Source organism: Falco peregrinus, chromosome 5 (assembly GCF_023634155.1).
Source record: "Falco peregrinus isolate bFalPer1 chromosome 5, bFalPer1.pri, whole genome shotgun sequence".
Taxonomy (NCBI): Eukaryota; Metazoa; Chordata; class Aves; order Falconiformes; family Falconidae; genus Falco; species Falco peregrinus.
Genome location: NC_073725.1, coordinates 57,434,592 through 57,452,198, shown reverse-complemented (window position 1 = coordinate 57,452,198; position 17,607 = coordinate 57,434,592). Strand labels below are relative to the sequence as shown.

The 17,607-nt window shown below is 37.6% G+C and overlaps 1 protein-coding gene across 6 annotated transcripts in view; it reads right to left on the bottom strand.

Moving 5' to 3' along the window:
• Positions 1–443: 443 nt before the first annotated feature.
• Positions 444–17,607, bottom strand: part of PRKAG2 (protein kinase AMP-activated non-catalytic subunit gamma 2) — a 223,515-nt gene continuing 206,351 nt past the window's right edge. For all 6 annotated transcript variants that reach the window (XM_055803360.1, XM_055803362.1, XM_055803364.1 and 3 more), the window contains 9 exons: positions 16,353–16,411; positions 13,242–13,287; positions 12,409–12,463; positions 10,420–10,546; positions 9,498–9,663; positions 9,099–9,136; positions 6,248–6,394; positions 3,840–3,933; positions 444–1,202 (listed from right to left, as the gene is read on the bottom strand). In XM_055803360.1, coding sequence (XP_055659335.1) covers positions 1,171–1,202; positions 3,840–3,933; positions 6,248–6,394; positions 9,099–9,136; positions 9,498–9,663; positions 10,420–10,546; positions 12,409–12,463; positions 13,242–13,287; positions 16,353–16,411 — 764 coding nt within the window. In that variant the 3' untranslated portion in view covers positions 444–1,170. The remainder of the gene's footprint in view (positions 1,203–3,839; positions 3,934–6,247; positions 6,395–9,098; positions 9,137–9,497; positions 9,664–10,419; positions 10,547–12,408; positions 12,464–13,241; positions 13,288–16,352; positions 16,412–17,607) is intronic.

Genomic DNA, 17,607 nt, shown 5'->3' with positions numbered 1-17,607 from the left:
TATACCTAGATTACACTCATTGAAATGCACGTACATTTACACATGTAAAGGAACTTGGCAAGAACCGCTAAAACCAAACTGATGTTGTAGGGTTTAATTTCTTCCATCTACAAGAATCTACAATTATAAAAGTCTCATCTTCAGACTTTACAGCACATTTACATTAGCAAACACCCCACAGGCTTTCCTCAGTCCTCCACTTCTGTACAAGTCATATACAATAAAAAGTTCTGGTTTTGTTGTACAAACGTCATTTTACACTTTAGTACAGCTGAAAATGTTATTCTCTGGCACCTTGATTCCTCCATGGTGCCCGTGTGTGACAGATCAGAGCACGCTCGATCCATGGTTCTGAAATCTTCAGCTCAAGTAACACTGACCGATCAACAAGCCACAGCTTCTGCCACTCCAAGGTCTTAAATAATGAGAAAATCTACCACTCGTTTGTATAACAATCAACAGTTTATTAATGGATATGGTGAAATTTTAGCTATCCACCAAAGATGTGTAAAAAATTGTCATGAAAGTAAAAATAAATAAAGCTGTTTTTAAAATCAGTCTTGTTTTACATCTCAGTTCAGAATGCAACATTTAACACAAAACTGTCATTGAAGTTTTAAAGAAGTCTACCGATATTCAAATTACAGCTTTTATGACAAATCTAATGAGAACTGAAACTGATTTGGTTTTAGGTTTAAAGACTTTCACATTCAAATACAGTGTCTCTTTTAACACAATACTTCCTTTGACAGTGATGGGCAACAGTGATGACATATTGCTGTATTTTGACATAAGGCACTATGATATGAATATGCCATACACTTGCCTTATGTCACATATATCCATTGCTGACCAGTGACTTCTGTCAAATACAAAATGAAAAAGTTTTAGAATACAGTGCATTTTAATGAAGGACATCATGTGAAGTCTTCCAGCAAATGTTTTGAAGATGTTTTGAAATACGAGCCTACATTTTAACATAAGCTTTTTGTCATGCTGCTTTTTTTTTTGCGACATCACTGGGGGGAATAGACTCATCATCCATCACTAAGTCCCAATACACATTCTCAACCATCCTGCTCTGTTCTATTGCAGTCTCTGTTCTTGAGACAAACTTGACCCAGAAACTTTGTTCAGGTTCTCCTACAAACGCGTATACATTCACAGCAGTCATTCACTTTCATTCTCCTTTTGTTTGGCACCTGTTAACAGAAGAGGAAAGCACGTGTGATTTCCTTACGCGCACAGCACCCAGCTCCTGGGACGCGCCGCTCCCTCTGAATGCTGGAACTGTCTGACCACGTTATCAGAATCTTAGTACTGGACATCATTTATAAAGATTATACTGCAGCATTGCTAAACGCTAATTAAAGTGGAGCGAGAAAGGCCTCCAGACCATTGCTGCTTCTAACTTCAAGGCAAGGTAGTCGAAGTAACTCTTCTGGGATGTTACTGAAAGCAGCTTTGAAGGTACTCCCTAGCACAAGAATTTGTTTTAAAAAAAGCCCAACCAAAAAGCCGCACCCCAAACCTGCCCATCAGCTTCGAAGCCAAGCTTAATCACAGTAATAACCTCAAAAAATGAAGTCCTGCTTGAGAACAAACAGTGTCGGGATTCAGTTTAACTGCGCTGCGCTGATGGGCCCACTTTCCCTGGCTCAGAGGCAGGTCTGGCTTACAGCAGGGATCCGAGACCTGCTCAGCAGCACCGCGTAGCATCTTGCCTCTTCTCCAAGTGCTCAAACTGGCCACACGCTGGGCAACGACCGAACCCTACGGTGAGTTTGGCTTCAGCAACCGACTCTAGAGAGCAAGAATCTCTTGCCAGCAACCTGGAGTTACCACTTGTAATGTATAATCAAACACTAAAAGAGGCATTCTTCAATACATCTGGTTTTCACATCACAGCTGATACTTTTCCCCCCTAATGTGGGCTGCTCTTAATTCCTGCCATTCAATACATTTTCCTTTCTAGTCTGTGAAGAAAAATGGATGCTTTTAGGGCATGAGCTATCTGGTTTTTCACACACATCTGGTTTTAAGAGGTAAATCATACTCTGGATTCTACAAACTGGATCTACATTGCTGACATCCTCACCTCCTAAGACAAATCCCAATCTAAAATCGGGCAGTTGCCTGCAGACCTGCACCCTAACACCTAACTGCTCCTAAAAACGCCTTCCCTCACCTCATCTCTTCCAGTGGTGTAATCCTGCCCCCGCTGCTGCTCTAACCCCTGTACTCAGTGCTAGACCCTTCTGTGAGCCAGTTCAGTGCGCCAAACCGACAGAACACTGCAGCTTTTTGCTGGCTCAGTTTCCTGTTAGATCAATGAGTTAAAGCAGCTCACAGAGGGATCCGAGTGTGGGTGCTACCACACGCTAAACACCAGGAGCACACGGCCCGGGGGACTGGAGCAGGAACTGCTCTTTTAATTACAGAGCACTGTTATGTCAGCCCACACAGCTGCTGCTTAAGTGTCCACGCAATTCTGGTGTAACAAAGCTCTTCGTCTGCCAGTATCCAGATTTATCCGTTCTAAGTTTTGCTCCATTAATGGTAAGTTCTACTCTCCTTGGATCATTCTACCTTCTAGTCATGAGGAAAACTATCTCCTCTGCCTGGAGAGGCACCGTCTGCCTGTCTCTTTACATCTCCGGGGATATATCCCTCCATTCTCCTCCTAGGCAATGAGCCCACCTGAGCCAAGCCTTTGGGCTCATTTCTCATACTCGTCCTTCCCAGAAAGCTGGGTTACCTGCTCTTCCAGGTCATTAAAAGGAACTGGATGCACTGATATAATACCTCCAGCAGTATCACTGAGAAATCTTACTATTTCAAAAAGCTGCATTAGCTTTTTTAAAATCTACAGAGGAGAAACACTTTTACATTATGTTACCTATCTGTGCAAGTAAGATCACTGTTAAGCTCACATTTAGACTTTCTTTTCTGAAGGATGTATCCAGCTCCATTTGCTTAGTCCATTTTTGTTGGGGGTTTTTTTGTTGTTTTTTTTTATGCAAAACTGTAATCAGAGACATTTTTTGTCTTCCTCACCAAGCCAAAAGAGGGTTTTGCTTTAGTTCTTGTGACACTGAAGTAATTTATGTGGTCAAAGTGAAGTTACTATTAAGAACATAAAGGAGGTTAGTAACTTGGGCAAAATGTATAAAACTCCCAACCAAACAACACAAATCCACCCCCCAGACTAACCCCCCCTCTACCAACCAACATAGAAGTAGCAGAAATAAACCTATCGTTGGATACGCTTGTGAGCAACCTGATCCTGTTTGGTAGTAAACTGGAGATTTCTACTGGAATGATTCCGGCGGTCTGGGGTGCCCTCTGTGACATAACTGTGCTGACCAAAACCCGCCGCAGCGCTGGCCAGCCGCAGGGCTCCCAAGGGGTGGCTTTGCAGAGCTACGGGAAGGCACAGCTGCACCCACACTGGCAGCACTTGGCCGCAGCACAGAAATTCAGGACGGTGGGGAAGGTGCCCTGTTGTAGACGTTGCCTATACATGCAACATTCAACTTCATCCTGGTTTTTTTTTCCCTGTTAAAACAGTAATCAAGACTTTTTTCTGCAAAGAAGATACATGAACAGCTATGATGTTCATGAAGGTTCTACATGCATTCCTCAGTGAACAAAAGACTGACAGTTAATATTTTGTGAGCTTTTTTCTGGGAAGAAACGAATAGCGTATTTAAGAACTATGATCAAACAGTTATCAAAGTTGAAAATCAAAAGTTTGTCACCGTCAAATGAATTAAAACCAGCAGGGTGTACATACTACCAAATGACTTATGGCAAAGGTCAGAAGGCAACATCCATACCTGCAGGTGTGAGTACCAAAGCTTGTAGAATGTCAGAAAGGGAGATGATACCCACAATGCTATCTGCTTCATTCACTACCACCAAACGATGAACCTGCCAGCAGGGAAAACATTTTGAGAGATATCTGCCTGATTTAAAGTAATAGCTAAAGCCAAAAAAACCAAAAAGATAACCTTAGAAAAAAAAAAGAAAAGGTTCGAAATGTTGGCAATACCATTCTCACATAGCAATACAAACATGCTTACCCTACAGAAATGAAAACTAGTGCATTTTCAAAAAGCACACAGCTATCTGACATGGCAACAAAATCAGATCTGAAGTGACAGTAAAGTCAAGATCTAGGTCTTTAAAATACTTCTGCTCTCAAAAAGCAGCACTCGCATCAAACACCTTTTGCCAACTTACAGGCTCTGCCCAGCTCCACCTGCAATCTCAAAAATTAAGATACAGTAACAACATGAGGCTTCACTTCCTTCTGAAAAATACTTTCTCAACAAAGAGAGGCACAAGTTCGTTTCAACAATTTTTCTCATAGGGCTACATAATTGAAACCGAGTACCAGGTTGGTTTTACAACAGAAAAAAAGATTTAACTTACCTGTGCAAACTCACTGCAGTATACACAAGGCCACAACTTGGAAGAAAGGTTTATCAACAGTGAGACTGTATTTTCAAATAACAAGCTCATGCTTACAAACCTACTGTTTGAAACATTTTATACTACAAAACTTTTGTCCTAACTGTAGGGAAAGCAGGTGGATACTCCTGCATCCTGGGGCTCCTCAGTCAGAGCAGGCTACAGCAGTGAACGACTTCTCTAGAACCAGGGAATCGCCCCAGTGTCAGTCCTGGTGCCAGCGCCCACTGCAAGCGGAGCTGGAAAACCTAAACATCACGGCTGAACCAGCTCATAAGTGATTCAAAAAGGGCGTCTGTCAAAAGTTGAGAGCCTACGACATGCTCACTTCTTAATAGTGAAGAGAGAATTCACTTCGGTAAGTTCAAATGATCACATGCAACGGAGAAGAAAGTGAAAAGAATTTTGCTCATCTTCTCAGAGATGACAGCAAGAAAGCTGCACCAGTCTTAATATAATAGATATGTTAATTTACGGTTGAGGTCAATCACTTTGTTGCTAGTCAGATAGAAGACGAGCTCTGAATTATTTAAACAGTCATACCCACCTGACACTGGGAGGAAAGAAAAGAGAGGGAAGGAGAGAAAAATGCTGTGGCATTTTCTTTTTGATGAAACTATGTTGGTGATATTTTAGATGGGGTTATTAGTTTTTCTATATGCACATGTTTAATCATTTATTCTTCTCCCAGTGTAATGAATTAAAGAAAAATGGGCAATGTAATTGTGTCATTTGTTTCACTTCCAGCAAGATGAAGCACTTGTCTGGCAGCTAAAAATAGCTCGTAGTTTTGACTGACTCATTTTTACATATAATCTGACTATGTTTAGACTGAACCAAAGGGTAGGAGTTGTTCTTAAAACCCAAATGTCTAAACCTTCTTAAAATAGTAATAGAATTATCCAAATTTGAAATCTTTATATCAGCAATGCTAAAATGGTTCAATTCGGGAAGAAGCTCAAGCAAATGCAGAAAGTTACACGGAAAAATTGCCTAATGGAGGTTATTTGAACAAAGTAGAAGTGTTACTCATATCAAGTATATGCATGGTTACAGCTCTTAAGATGGAAAAAACCCAAAAATCTTGTAATTCAAGAAGTTAAAGCATCTAAAGGGAGTTAATCACACCTTAAAAATAACTGAAACTGGTAATACTGGTTTTCTTCTGCAGAGAGGTATAACAGGGGACGAAGACCTATGTACTCGTTCACCTCCACGTACAAGAAAGTTCCCAAGATAAACAGCACCAAAAGAATGGAAAGCACACAGATAAATCATTTACAAGAGCAGTTAGTGCAGACTTCTTAAGAAAAAATTATTTTCGGTCCCTGTTTCACAGCATTTGTATGATAGCAGTACAGGATTCCATATGCATTAACTAATTGTACCCATTATAGTTCCTGAACAACAGGCCAATCAACCTAGCTATAAGCTGGAGCTTAAAGAATTATCTGTCTGCAAAACTTATGGCAGGTTTGGAAGAAACTTGATTCTTTCAGAAAAGCTTTGCGTTCACTTCTGTTGATGTCATAAACCAGAAACAAATAACCGAGTATTATTACAGATGTACTGTACAATATTTTGCATGTCCCTGTAAGCATCTATAAACAAAGTCTATAAAGCAAACTGATACCTAATACATGTAGTTACGAAAAAAAATACTTTTGCCAAATCACCAAAATAACTTAGAAAGGATAATTTTGTACTGTTTATTAGTTTGGTAATAACACTTTTAACTTACAGTGAAGAGAAAACCAGAAAGTGAACTCACCTCAGCCTTCACTATTCTATCCACAATGGTCTCCAGTGTTTCAAGCATACTACACTTTACAACACCTTCAAAATACTGAGAACGGTGCTGTAGCGCTTGCGTCACCGTGATATCTAGGTTATTATATGTTTTTTCAGCAGCAAGATTCTGAAACAAACAAATAAACAAAGACCCCAAGGCATGTAACACATCTCGGTACTTAGTAATAAAGTACTCAATAAAATAAATATTTTGGCATCAAGTAGATACACATTTCTGGTGTAAATTGAGTCTGTTCCAAGTCACATATTAAACAAAGCAGATGCTCTTCAGTTTCTGGGAATAGCCAAGCATGCAGTTATGTTAAACACCATATGACAGACTGGGTTAATTGATAAAAGTGTTCTGTGATATTCATTAGGCCAATGAAAATCTCCTCACTTTGCTATCCGATACTGCCTAGATGTCACTCATGCTCCTTTTGCCATGATTAGAAAATGTAAAGATAGTAAAGATGAAGGGCTACAGATTTCAGAATATACTTTATTTTTTGTTTGCTTTTCACAGGATAGGGGAGGACACCAACTGCTCTGAACACCACCCATGAAGTAGATCATAGTGGAGATCTAAGCAGAGAGCAAATTAAAGGTTTTCTTCACCTGTCTTATTTGTGGGCTCAAACTCCCTCTCCTGGACCAAGCTGGCGCTGCCATTTGACAACAGTTTGTGTGTATTTTACTAAGTACTATAAAAATAATATAAATGAAACCCCACCGTGACCACTAAAAGTAAGATTAAAAGAGTTTGAAAGCTGATATCCTCAACTTTCATTGTAAGCACAGAAATATGCTTGTAGCAAGAAGACTTTGTCCAGACCAGCAAAAGCTTTCTTTGTAGACCAGACCACAGCAGTATTTTGGTAGTGTTTGCACATCCTGGCCTATTGATTTTACATATGGAAGCACTGAAGGAAGAACAAAGACAGACCTTTAAAATTAGATCACTGGATCAAGTAATAAAATTGAATTAACTTTTGGCTAGAATATACTTGTGATCGGATTGAATTACACGGAATGTGACAAGATAGGTTTGAGATTATCATGTAGATGCAAGCAGTTTTAGTTAATTCATTTAAGTAATTCCTAATGAAGGGCATTAGGAGAACATAAAAAGCCTCTGCAAACTGAAGTCACCCTACATACAGTAACTAGTGTAATATAGAGCTATTTGTATACCATCACACCATTCCCAGGTTTCTCCCCATCAAGAACCTGAAAATTAATTCAGAACTCTATTAAAATGAATCTATCAACTTAGCCAGATGTATATACAGGCATAGCTTAAACCAGTGCTTTAACTAAGTATGGTAGCTGCATGGTTTAAAGTTAAAAATCACCTGTTCAATCTTGCAAATTCTATGTTTATTGGAAGATCAGATTATACATTTCAGAGTAATATTTTAATTTTTTTTTAAATATTTTAATTAAATAATTTCTTTTAAGAACAGGTTAAAGCAGACTGATGAAAAACTGGAAGCCTCAGAGGTGACTGATTATCTTTTAAGAATCAAAACTCTTTCCCCCATTTAATAAGCAAACTAGTGTACATGAGGAAAATCTCAAATAATCAATAGCTGCCCTAACTCTTTCCCGTGTTACTAGCTGGGAGCACACAATGCTTCTGTTGTGGTGTTTGGTTTTTTTTTTTCCTGATCGTAGTACATACATTTTCCAAATAAATGATCCAGCATCTCTAAAATTCCTATAGTTTTAATGAGAAAAGTAGTCAAAAGCATAAGGAACCCTCGTACTTTCGGTGTCTTTATGAAAAAGACGGGGAAATAAAGGAAACACCCTGCCTCCAAGTCTAACGCAGTTACAAAATAAATTGAAACACTGAACACTGTGAAATTTCATTGTCTTTGACATGTTCGATCACTGTCACTACAGCTATACCTATTCCCTGACCAGCTTTTATGGCAGAAAGGGATCTTACACCGTAGAGAAAGAACAAGATGACAAACGTCTAGAAGAGACAGGCAAGAACAGTGACACCGCAAAATTTTCAGTATTAAGAGCACTGTTTGCTGCCAGAGATATTTATAAGCTTAAATTATTTCCATTTGGGACTGTACTCCATATTTCTGAATGCATTTTATGCAGTGTTTCCGACATCTGGATTCTTCATTAGCACTAGCAAGCTAGTGGAATAAGCACTTAAATCTCAAAAAAAAAAAATGTAGCTATCCAACCAGAAGGCAGGTGCATACAGCTGGGAGGAGACAGGGATAAAAAAACCTAAGTATTTTTCAAGTTTCTGAAGACCACAAGAATAGAAGAGCCCTTGCCCTCCGAGGCTGGCAAATCATGGCATGAATCTGACTACACTGTTGCACTCTCGAGGGAAAACCAGAGAGAGTGGCCTGAATTAGATCTAAACTAGAAGGAATACAGATGTAATACTCTGGAGTCAGAGACTCATACAAGAGAATGGGCCAAGTAGTTTTAACTCACTGAGAAGGTCAAGTTGTACAAAGTACCCAGACTGCATGAGGAAATGTGCATTCTCTTTGGAAACAGAATGTGTAACGGCAGTGGCTGGGAGAAGAAAATCCTGTCTCAGAACCAGAAAGAAACACAAAAAGCCTATGCCCTCTTTTGGGTAAAATCCAGAGCAGTAGATGCCTGTGTGCAAGTAGTATTACTAAGGATAGCTTAAAAAATAATAAAGAAATGCTGTGCGAGATGAATTGAATCTGTTTTATTCAGTCTGTTAACTTAGGAACAAAACAGCCAAAATTGATATACTAACAAATTAATTTTCAAAATGTTAATGCATATAAAATATTTAATAATTTAAGATATATACTTACTATTACATCAAATTTGGAATAAATATCTACAACTTTTCCTAAAAAAGAAAAAAGAAAAGTTAAGAAAGTGCTTAAAATACAAAATTAGTTTTCTTGCTTCCTGCTTTCATTTGTTATCTTATAATTTACACAGGAAGAAAACAGACATGTCAAGTAGGAGAGATGGAAAAAAACCCAACCAACCTACCAAACCATGAAGTTCTTCCAAGCCTATCAACCTACATCTTGCATAAATATTTCTTTATATTCCCTCCCCCATCTTTCCTTTTTTTTTTTTTTTTTTAATTTATTTTTTTTATTCTTTCTCCTCCCCGCCACCCCCTCTCCCCTCATCATCAACCCAGGGCTCAACACCGTTTATCTTACCACACTTTTTGTATGCAGAAGACCAACACACACCTGACTCATCCACAACAGGTAATGCCGATATCCTTCTTTCTACAAATATATTCAAGGCTTTTATGATAGGAGTGTCTGGATGTATGAAGGCAATGTTGTGGTAGGTTCCTATCCCAAGTTCATCCAAATTCTTCTTCATAAAGGCAGGCTTTGGCATCTCTGACATCTAGGAAAGTCAGAATGAATACATTTAAGTGTAATTTTCTGCACATGCCATGTTTCCATGTCACTGCTATATAAGGAAATCTCTACTCACTCATCCATCTACAGACTCCAAATGACGGTTACGGCCTGTTACAGTAATCTGCTATGAGATTAACGTAAAGCCAAAACAAGCTCCAGTCTAGAAGCATTACTTCTGTTCAACGAAGAACTAAATTAAAACTATGTAACTAAGTTTTTTGCTCATTTATTTATTTTTGTAGCAACTCATCACTGGAGGCTTTTGATCCTAAGCTATGTCATCCCCACTGAAACTAGAGAACACAGCAAAACATACTATATGCTGAATGCTTACTTTGAACTCTTGTTGCTTTGTTTGGCCTCCTATTCATTCCTGTGACTAATATAGGCTACAGTGAGTAATGATAATCTTGTCTCTGGGAGACAGTTCATTTTTCTTTTCACATAAACAAGCTTCTGAAGCCGAACAGAGCTTCCAGAATGGACAGCAAATTACTCAAATAGCCAAGACAAGATCTTGGTGTTTAGGTTTCTTTACATGACTAAAGCAAAGCAAAGGTATTGCACAGGTCCTACATCAACCTTTAATTTCTCTGTTATGTAAAAAAGATACACACAGACACAATGAATATCAAAGTTCAACAAGAAGTTTCTGTACTAAGACCTAAATTACTTAACATTAAAGATGTCTACTGGCAGGGGGGAATCTGTTAAGCAAAGCATAACTTTTGATACTTACAAAAAGCTGGAGGAACTTGAGGATTCTTTTATGAGTAAGTATATAAAGTGCATTTCCACTGACTGGATCTATAACTGGCAATCTGTGGATTTTGTTTTTGATCAATGAATATACAGCATCAAAAAGGCTGTGGAAAAAAACATTGTTTTTTTTAAATGAATTCTAGCTGACAATGAATAATGTCAAGTGATACATACACATATTTACAACCCCCCATGAAGTACATATGAGTAATTATTTGCATTACCTTTAACGCTATAGAAAAAGAGAAGTTAAAGGATTTTAAATTAACTTCTGCAGCCAGTAAAACACAACAATGATATGCTCATGAGCATTGAAAAGCAGTAAGAAAATGTGACAGAAAGTGACTTCTTGTGGTAGAAAGTAAAGCAGAAATATTTCTTCACAAGTGTAAACTGTTTTCCAGTGAGTGCTGTGCTTGCAGTTTCCCTGCACTCAGAATTGATATTTCTGTTGAGACACACAGTGAAAAACTGAGTGTTCTTGCACTTGTTGCACCTCAATCCCAAATTTCTATGACATTTTCTAGGAGGAACATTTTTATGGATAACTGCATATATGCAGTTAAGCAGAAACAACTATAATTTTACTGAATTATCATTGGAGATTGGCAAAAAGTTGTTCTCAGATGATCTGAAACACTCCTCCAGACACTGCAGACTACAATTTAGCAATACTCCAACTTGTGCAAGTCTGCTCTTCTTGCAAGTAAAGTTTTTCCCCCCTTGGTCCTAGTAAGACTATGATAAAACAGCTGACCAATTGCAATAAATCAGTAATAAAGTTAGCAAAATGTTGATAAACACCTACTTGTTGAAGTAGGCTTCTTTCCATACACAATAAACCATATGTCCCAAGTCTACTACAGGGATGAACTATCCCCATTTGATACACGTGGAGTCAAGATTCCCCCCATTGCCCTGTAGGTTACGCTCCTGGAGCAAGCATTTAATTACACCCGAGCGCTGCAGTCTGTCACAGAACCCAAGTGTATTTGTGGATCAGGTCTTAAGTTGAAAAAGATGTCCTTTTATACATGTCCTACTGCCTCATCTTTATTGCAATACTTCTCTTGCTGCACCTTTGACTGAAAACAATTACACTATTTTGTTGTCTTAATATTCTTTGCAACCAGCTCCCATTCAAAATACATTCCTTATGACTTAACTGAATGACTTATTCTTGACTTAATGGCAATTCCACTGAGGATACAGCATATCATTACTTTGAGGTAATCACTACAGTTCCCTTCACCAGTTTGCTTTGATAGGGCATAAGCAATCCTGTTCCACAAACTGAAAGCAAGAGTCAGAACTTCACTCTGGTTCAGCCACTGAGTAATGCTCGAGTTGTTAAGTGATCAGACTAAAGCCTCTCTCAAGTTACATTTGGTAAATAAGGTATAATGGCAGTTTAAAAACTCTTTCTTTCAAATTCCATCAAGAAGAAGAGGAGAGTCATTTATATTTTAAGAAACACAACATAGTAGTATAGCAGAACAAAACATGCGTATTGTGTTTCCTTTAGTTAAGGAAAGTTACTCGCATTGAAACGTACCGTAAGTTCTCAGCAATCATAGTAACTGAAAACAAACTGAAAGGCTCTGTACAGTTTTGGATTTTCATGAAACAAACATGACTTGCAAGCTAGCTTGAAGGGTCATCATGTTGCCTTTTTTGCATGTTTTGGAGCAATTAATTTTGATCCCTGTCTAGTTCATTTACCAGAACAGTTACATTGATAAATGAAAAAAAGTTTAACTAAAAATTCTCCTCTCTGGATAATTAAAAAAAGTCCTCACTTGCAATTAAAAAAAAAAAAAGATTCCATACCTCTGATTGTATTAAAAGACAGTCCTTCATTATTGTACTCCAGTTTACAACATAAATTGTTTCTTATTATATAACGGAATCTTAAATTCAGTGTTGAGATGCAGTTAGTTAAGCAGACTGAAAAGCAAAATCCTACCTTGCATCTGGGGAGATGTTCACTAAAGGTTTAAATGTCTCTTGTAAATAAAGCTCTGCATATAGAAAATTAATAGAGCATTACCACTTTATATAAAAGCATTAGCTTTTTTATGAAAGCATTTTATGAATTCATACAAAATTAAGTAGAAAAAAGACAGCGATATATACAGTTACTTTAGTTATTCTACCACTTAAGCACATTCCTCTACATTGACATTAAAAAGACAGGTTTTACAAGTTAGACTACACTGATTACCACCAGGGGTCACTGCAACAGCAGCAAACTCTTTACCAGTTCCTTTTCTGTGAGTATTGCTACATGAAGTATTTATTATTCCATGGCATCTAGTCTATTTTTCACATAAAGCTTCCTCCCTGCGTTCAGCACTTCTGTTCACACTCAGCATGTTGTATGAATTTCTAGTCGCATCATGCAGTTCACCCGGGCACAGCTTGCGGCTCGTCATCCATCAGTTCCCTCTGTACGTAGGGTCATCTATTCATTCTGCATCCTGGCTCAGACATATTTCCATTCCACATCTACTCATCGACTCTACAACCATACACGCTGCCTTAATCCAGTTTCTTTCTCTTTCTTAAAGAACAAGATGGCACTAATCATGAACAAGTGGCAAGCTAGTACATAGTCCATGTACTGTTTCAAATAGAGAAATAAGCAGCAGGACCTATCTGACGGACAAGCTTTTACTATTTCTGCTTTCATTAAAAAAGCAAGCAGAGAGATAATCTAAGTCTATGATTAAATAAAAATCCACTGTACTGAAAGACATTAGAACATCAAATTATCAACCAATTAGTAAAAATTCTTACCCCTCCAGGTTTCTATCTTGTGCTCCTCCAATTCATAAATCTGAACCTACAATGGGTACATTGAAAGTTTAGCTTGAAGGTTTAACTTTAAATCCAACATCATCAGCAATACTATAAATTTCTGAATAATTTCCTTACATTTAATTGCAGGCAACCTAACAAAGTAAGAACATTCCAGAATAACATTTTTTGGCAGTAACAAGGATGCAATCCTGCTCAATGCAGAGTACCATACTGGACCTGTCATTTCAGGGGACAGGAAAGATCTTTCAACCTGCCCAGCTTTGTAGTCTAGATCTCTTCTGTAATTCATCTCACCTTAAAACAATCACATCAGAATAAACCCTCCGATGATTCCTCACACATCCAAACCAGTAAAAAGCTTAGTCCGATCATGTGACTTCTTAATGCTAACAGAGATGAATTTTACTGTTACTTGATTACAAACAAGCAAAAGCATGTGGTTTAGTGCTCAGTTCAATTAGAAGAACCATCACTGTATTCCCCCTACCCCAAGTTTCATCTTTTACTGATGTTACATTCTCCAAATGTTTTCAGACACTGCATCTAAGCCATGCACGCTCCCAGCATTTCTCCTGTGCTAGCAATGTTGCCCGTCTGTCCGGTGTTCAGCTGGTCCCAGGAACCAAACAGGCAAAAATAAGTTACAAAAACATCGTTAGTTTTCTGCTGGTTTAGCTTCCTTACACGGCTCACAAAAAGGACAAGCAAATGATACTGCTCAAAGGATGCAGCAAGTCTGTACCTTTTGACGGCAGCTTACCACCAGATCAGATCAGCGATACCAAACTGTCCTCAAAAGTCCAGTCTTTGAAGTTTAAACCAAACCCCAAAAAAGATACTGTCAGATCACCAACTTCCTGCTGTTCAGCAGCTACTTCACAAAGTTCTTTGTCAAAAGAATGTATAACCTCCCTACAGTAGCTCCTTCCATCTTGCTCATGTTTTCTAAATATGTTTCAGATGTGAAAGCTACCTTTCTCTAAAGGTATTGACCTGCATGCCAGCCACTTGCAATACTGATTGCATTTGCTGCAGCCAAGGGCAGAGGTGCCTGTCATCCCTTATGTGGCTCTTCTCCAGCAGGTACCTCTGCTGAAGCTGAAGAGTTTATAAACGAGGAGTAGAAGTCTCCACAAAGTCTACTACATTTATGTTTGAGCTAAAGAAGACTACACTTGGATTACTCTCTGGAATTATTAACTCATCCTTTGAAGAGTATAAGGGAATCTTGAATTGATATAAGGGACTACTCAAATACACCATTTTTGGCTGACATGAAAGATACATATAAGTTAAATAATCTTTTAGGGCACTTGACAAAAAAAGGCAGTTAAGGCAGTGGAATGCAGTTCAGAAGAATTACTGAAGTGAAAAGGAGAACAGGAGACCGCTTTAGATGCTGATGAGATGAGGCTAAGCCTAGTTTTTGGACCACCCTATAGGGAGACACTACCTGGATGTTCCTCATGAATCATTTAAAGGTATTACCTAGTACACGAACAGCAACATGCTTCACACGGTATGTGTTGTGATGCATTCAGAAAGAATCACTAAAATACTTAAGAATTGTATTTTCAGCATAATTTTACCTATTAAGAGTAGAGCATTCCCTGACGGATTTTTTTTTTTTTTTTAAATAGAAGACTGCATCAATCACTTAAGTCAAATGCTGTCACTTCTCAGCTATTCCTCCTTACTGCTGCCATTTTAAGCACAACCTATGGAATAGGATGTTAGGCAATGTAAACACAAGTGACAACAGTCAGACCGTAGGTAAAGTTACATGAAAAACTTGGTAGTACTGAGGTTGAGGGTCATTATAGTATGGAAATCATTTTAAGGAAGTTACCAGTGTGCAACCACTTTTCATTTGCTTCCACCCCACCCCTTGCAAATCCCCAGGGAAAAAAAAATAAAGTAAGTAATTCAACAAGAAGAAAGGATAGTGCATAACACTACTGGCATCTGACAAGAATTTCACTATCATTTTTAAAACTTAATGTGAGCTTTGAGAAGCCTAACATCAGACTTCTGCTTCATCCAAATTTTCTTGTTCTGTTTAGCTAGTAAAACACAGTACATATGCTTTAATAGGTAGAGGGGGAATTGTGATTTGACAGGAACAAGAAAGGGATGTAAATGTTTGTATGAATATGCAAGCTAAAGAATTTCAGCAACTGACTGCCAATGGGAATTTTAAGTTATAGTTAATTAAAGTCAACAGATCTCCAACTGATTATGCAACTCAGCCATGTAACTAAAATATATGCATACATGTAACTAGTTTAACTTGTTTATTCCACACCATCACTCCAAGAACAGAGTAACCTTTCAGTGCATCCAAGTCTGTGTAGGCTAGCATTCTGCTTAACTCCACATACTGCTTTCAGAATAGCTCTGTCATTGTTATGAGACAAAGATAACTATATAAACACGTGAACCACACATAGCTACATACTTGGTTTTTAAATATAACAAACTTTCTCATGTAAATTAAAGACATCCTCCCCAAATGCTTCTTGGTTGATATTTGCCATTTATATAGGGCTTTGATTACTACTGAAACATGTGCTTTCAAACAACCTGAACACAAATAAATACAATGATGAATAATTATTTCCCTTCATACTTTTTATATCATATCTAGTTGTTAGCAAGTACTTTAAGCCTTCATCACACACTCATTATTCCTTAGTTGCAACACTAAGTAAGTCTAGTATCTAAAATGAAGGCTATCATTATGGTAAGCACCACACAAAGTGCAATAAATGGTAGAACTCATTAAGGAAATTCCTCGTGTTTATGCATGTATAACTGAAGCAGACAGATTATGTTACCTGCCCAAGCTCATAGGATCTTCATGGCTGAAGCTGGGAACTGAACCCAAGTATCCAGGCCATTCTATTGCCTTGCTCACAAAGTCATCTTTTCTTTCAAAGCCCCCGCCACAGTGAGTATACCCGTGACTTATCTAAGCTTCCAACTTAAATAACAACAACAATCATCATCAATCTTTCAGTTTGATATTTCAGTCTCTGTACTCTATGGCCAATGATAAAAATATATATAGCTTAAAATCATACTTACCATTGGAGACTTGTAGTATCTATGCAGTATGTTAATGAAATCTGTAATTGTTAACATTCCTGTAACAAGTGATATATATAACATAAGTTCTTCAGATATATGCTTAACATAGAACTTCCAGTTATTTTCTCTATTTATAGTCACAATATATAACATCATAACCATTAAATCCACGTAACATACTATTTGTATTGGACTAATCAACAGTGTAATTCCAAAACTGTGTATATTCACTTTCATTCTGACACAATACTTCAAAATAAACACACACGTCTGAATTAATATTCAAAATTGTAACTTATGTGCTTCTCCTCTTTAAATCTGACTCAAAGAAAACCATGAATCCAGACTGCATCCACCCCCAAAAGCATGGAAAGAAAAGAGGGGGTTTAAAACATCTTTAAAGGTTGGAGATCTATGCTTGCCTTTCATTTTCTTATTGAATACGACACAATCCCATTATGTATTTGCCAAGTCAGGTAGATTCTCAGCCTCAAATGAATGAACAGTATAATCCATTTTCTTGAATATTACTCATTAAAGAACTTCATTCAATTATTTCCATGGTAATCCTCAATGTCTGTATTGAAATGTGACTTTTTTAAAAAACGAGATAATACATCCATAGCATATAGATTTTATCCACCAACACCAAACTAAATATAAAATGGACGATGAGTTTAGTTACCTGGAAACATTAATTTTTTTGAGCTTTCAAGTTCTAAATTTGAGGAGACGCAATTGCTCCACTGTTTAATACTCTTGCATCTAAACTAAAACAACTAAGAATTGGGGAAAGGAAAAATTAATCTGGAGGTCAGCTTTATAGTCATAGAGCTTAGTTACAGACAGAAAATGAAATATAAAAAAAGACACACAGCATTCCTATGATGCATTGAATGAACCTGCTGCTCATCCCCCCTTGGATTTAAAATATTTCAACAAATGCTTATAAAGTATCAAGTATTAATTTCCAAGAATCCTCAGTCTACATACCAGCTCACAAGAAGTACATATAACAGTATTTCTAACTGCCACTATGACCTTGTTTTCTAACTGCAACTGAGATGTTGCGGCAATTAATTACATGACTTTTTTAAAAGCAATACATTCATCTAATGTTGTTCCTCCCAATATGGGATGTATCTGTAGCATTCAACATCAGTTCTGGTATTTAAAGATTTCTCAATGCGACTTACTGACAATGTACAGAGAAAGACATGCTTGGTATCACATGTACATTAGGATACTGTAA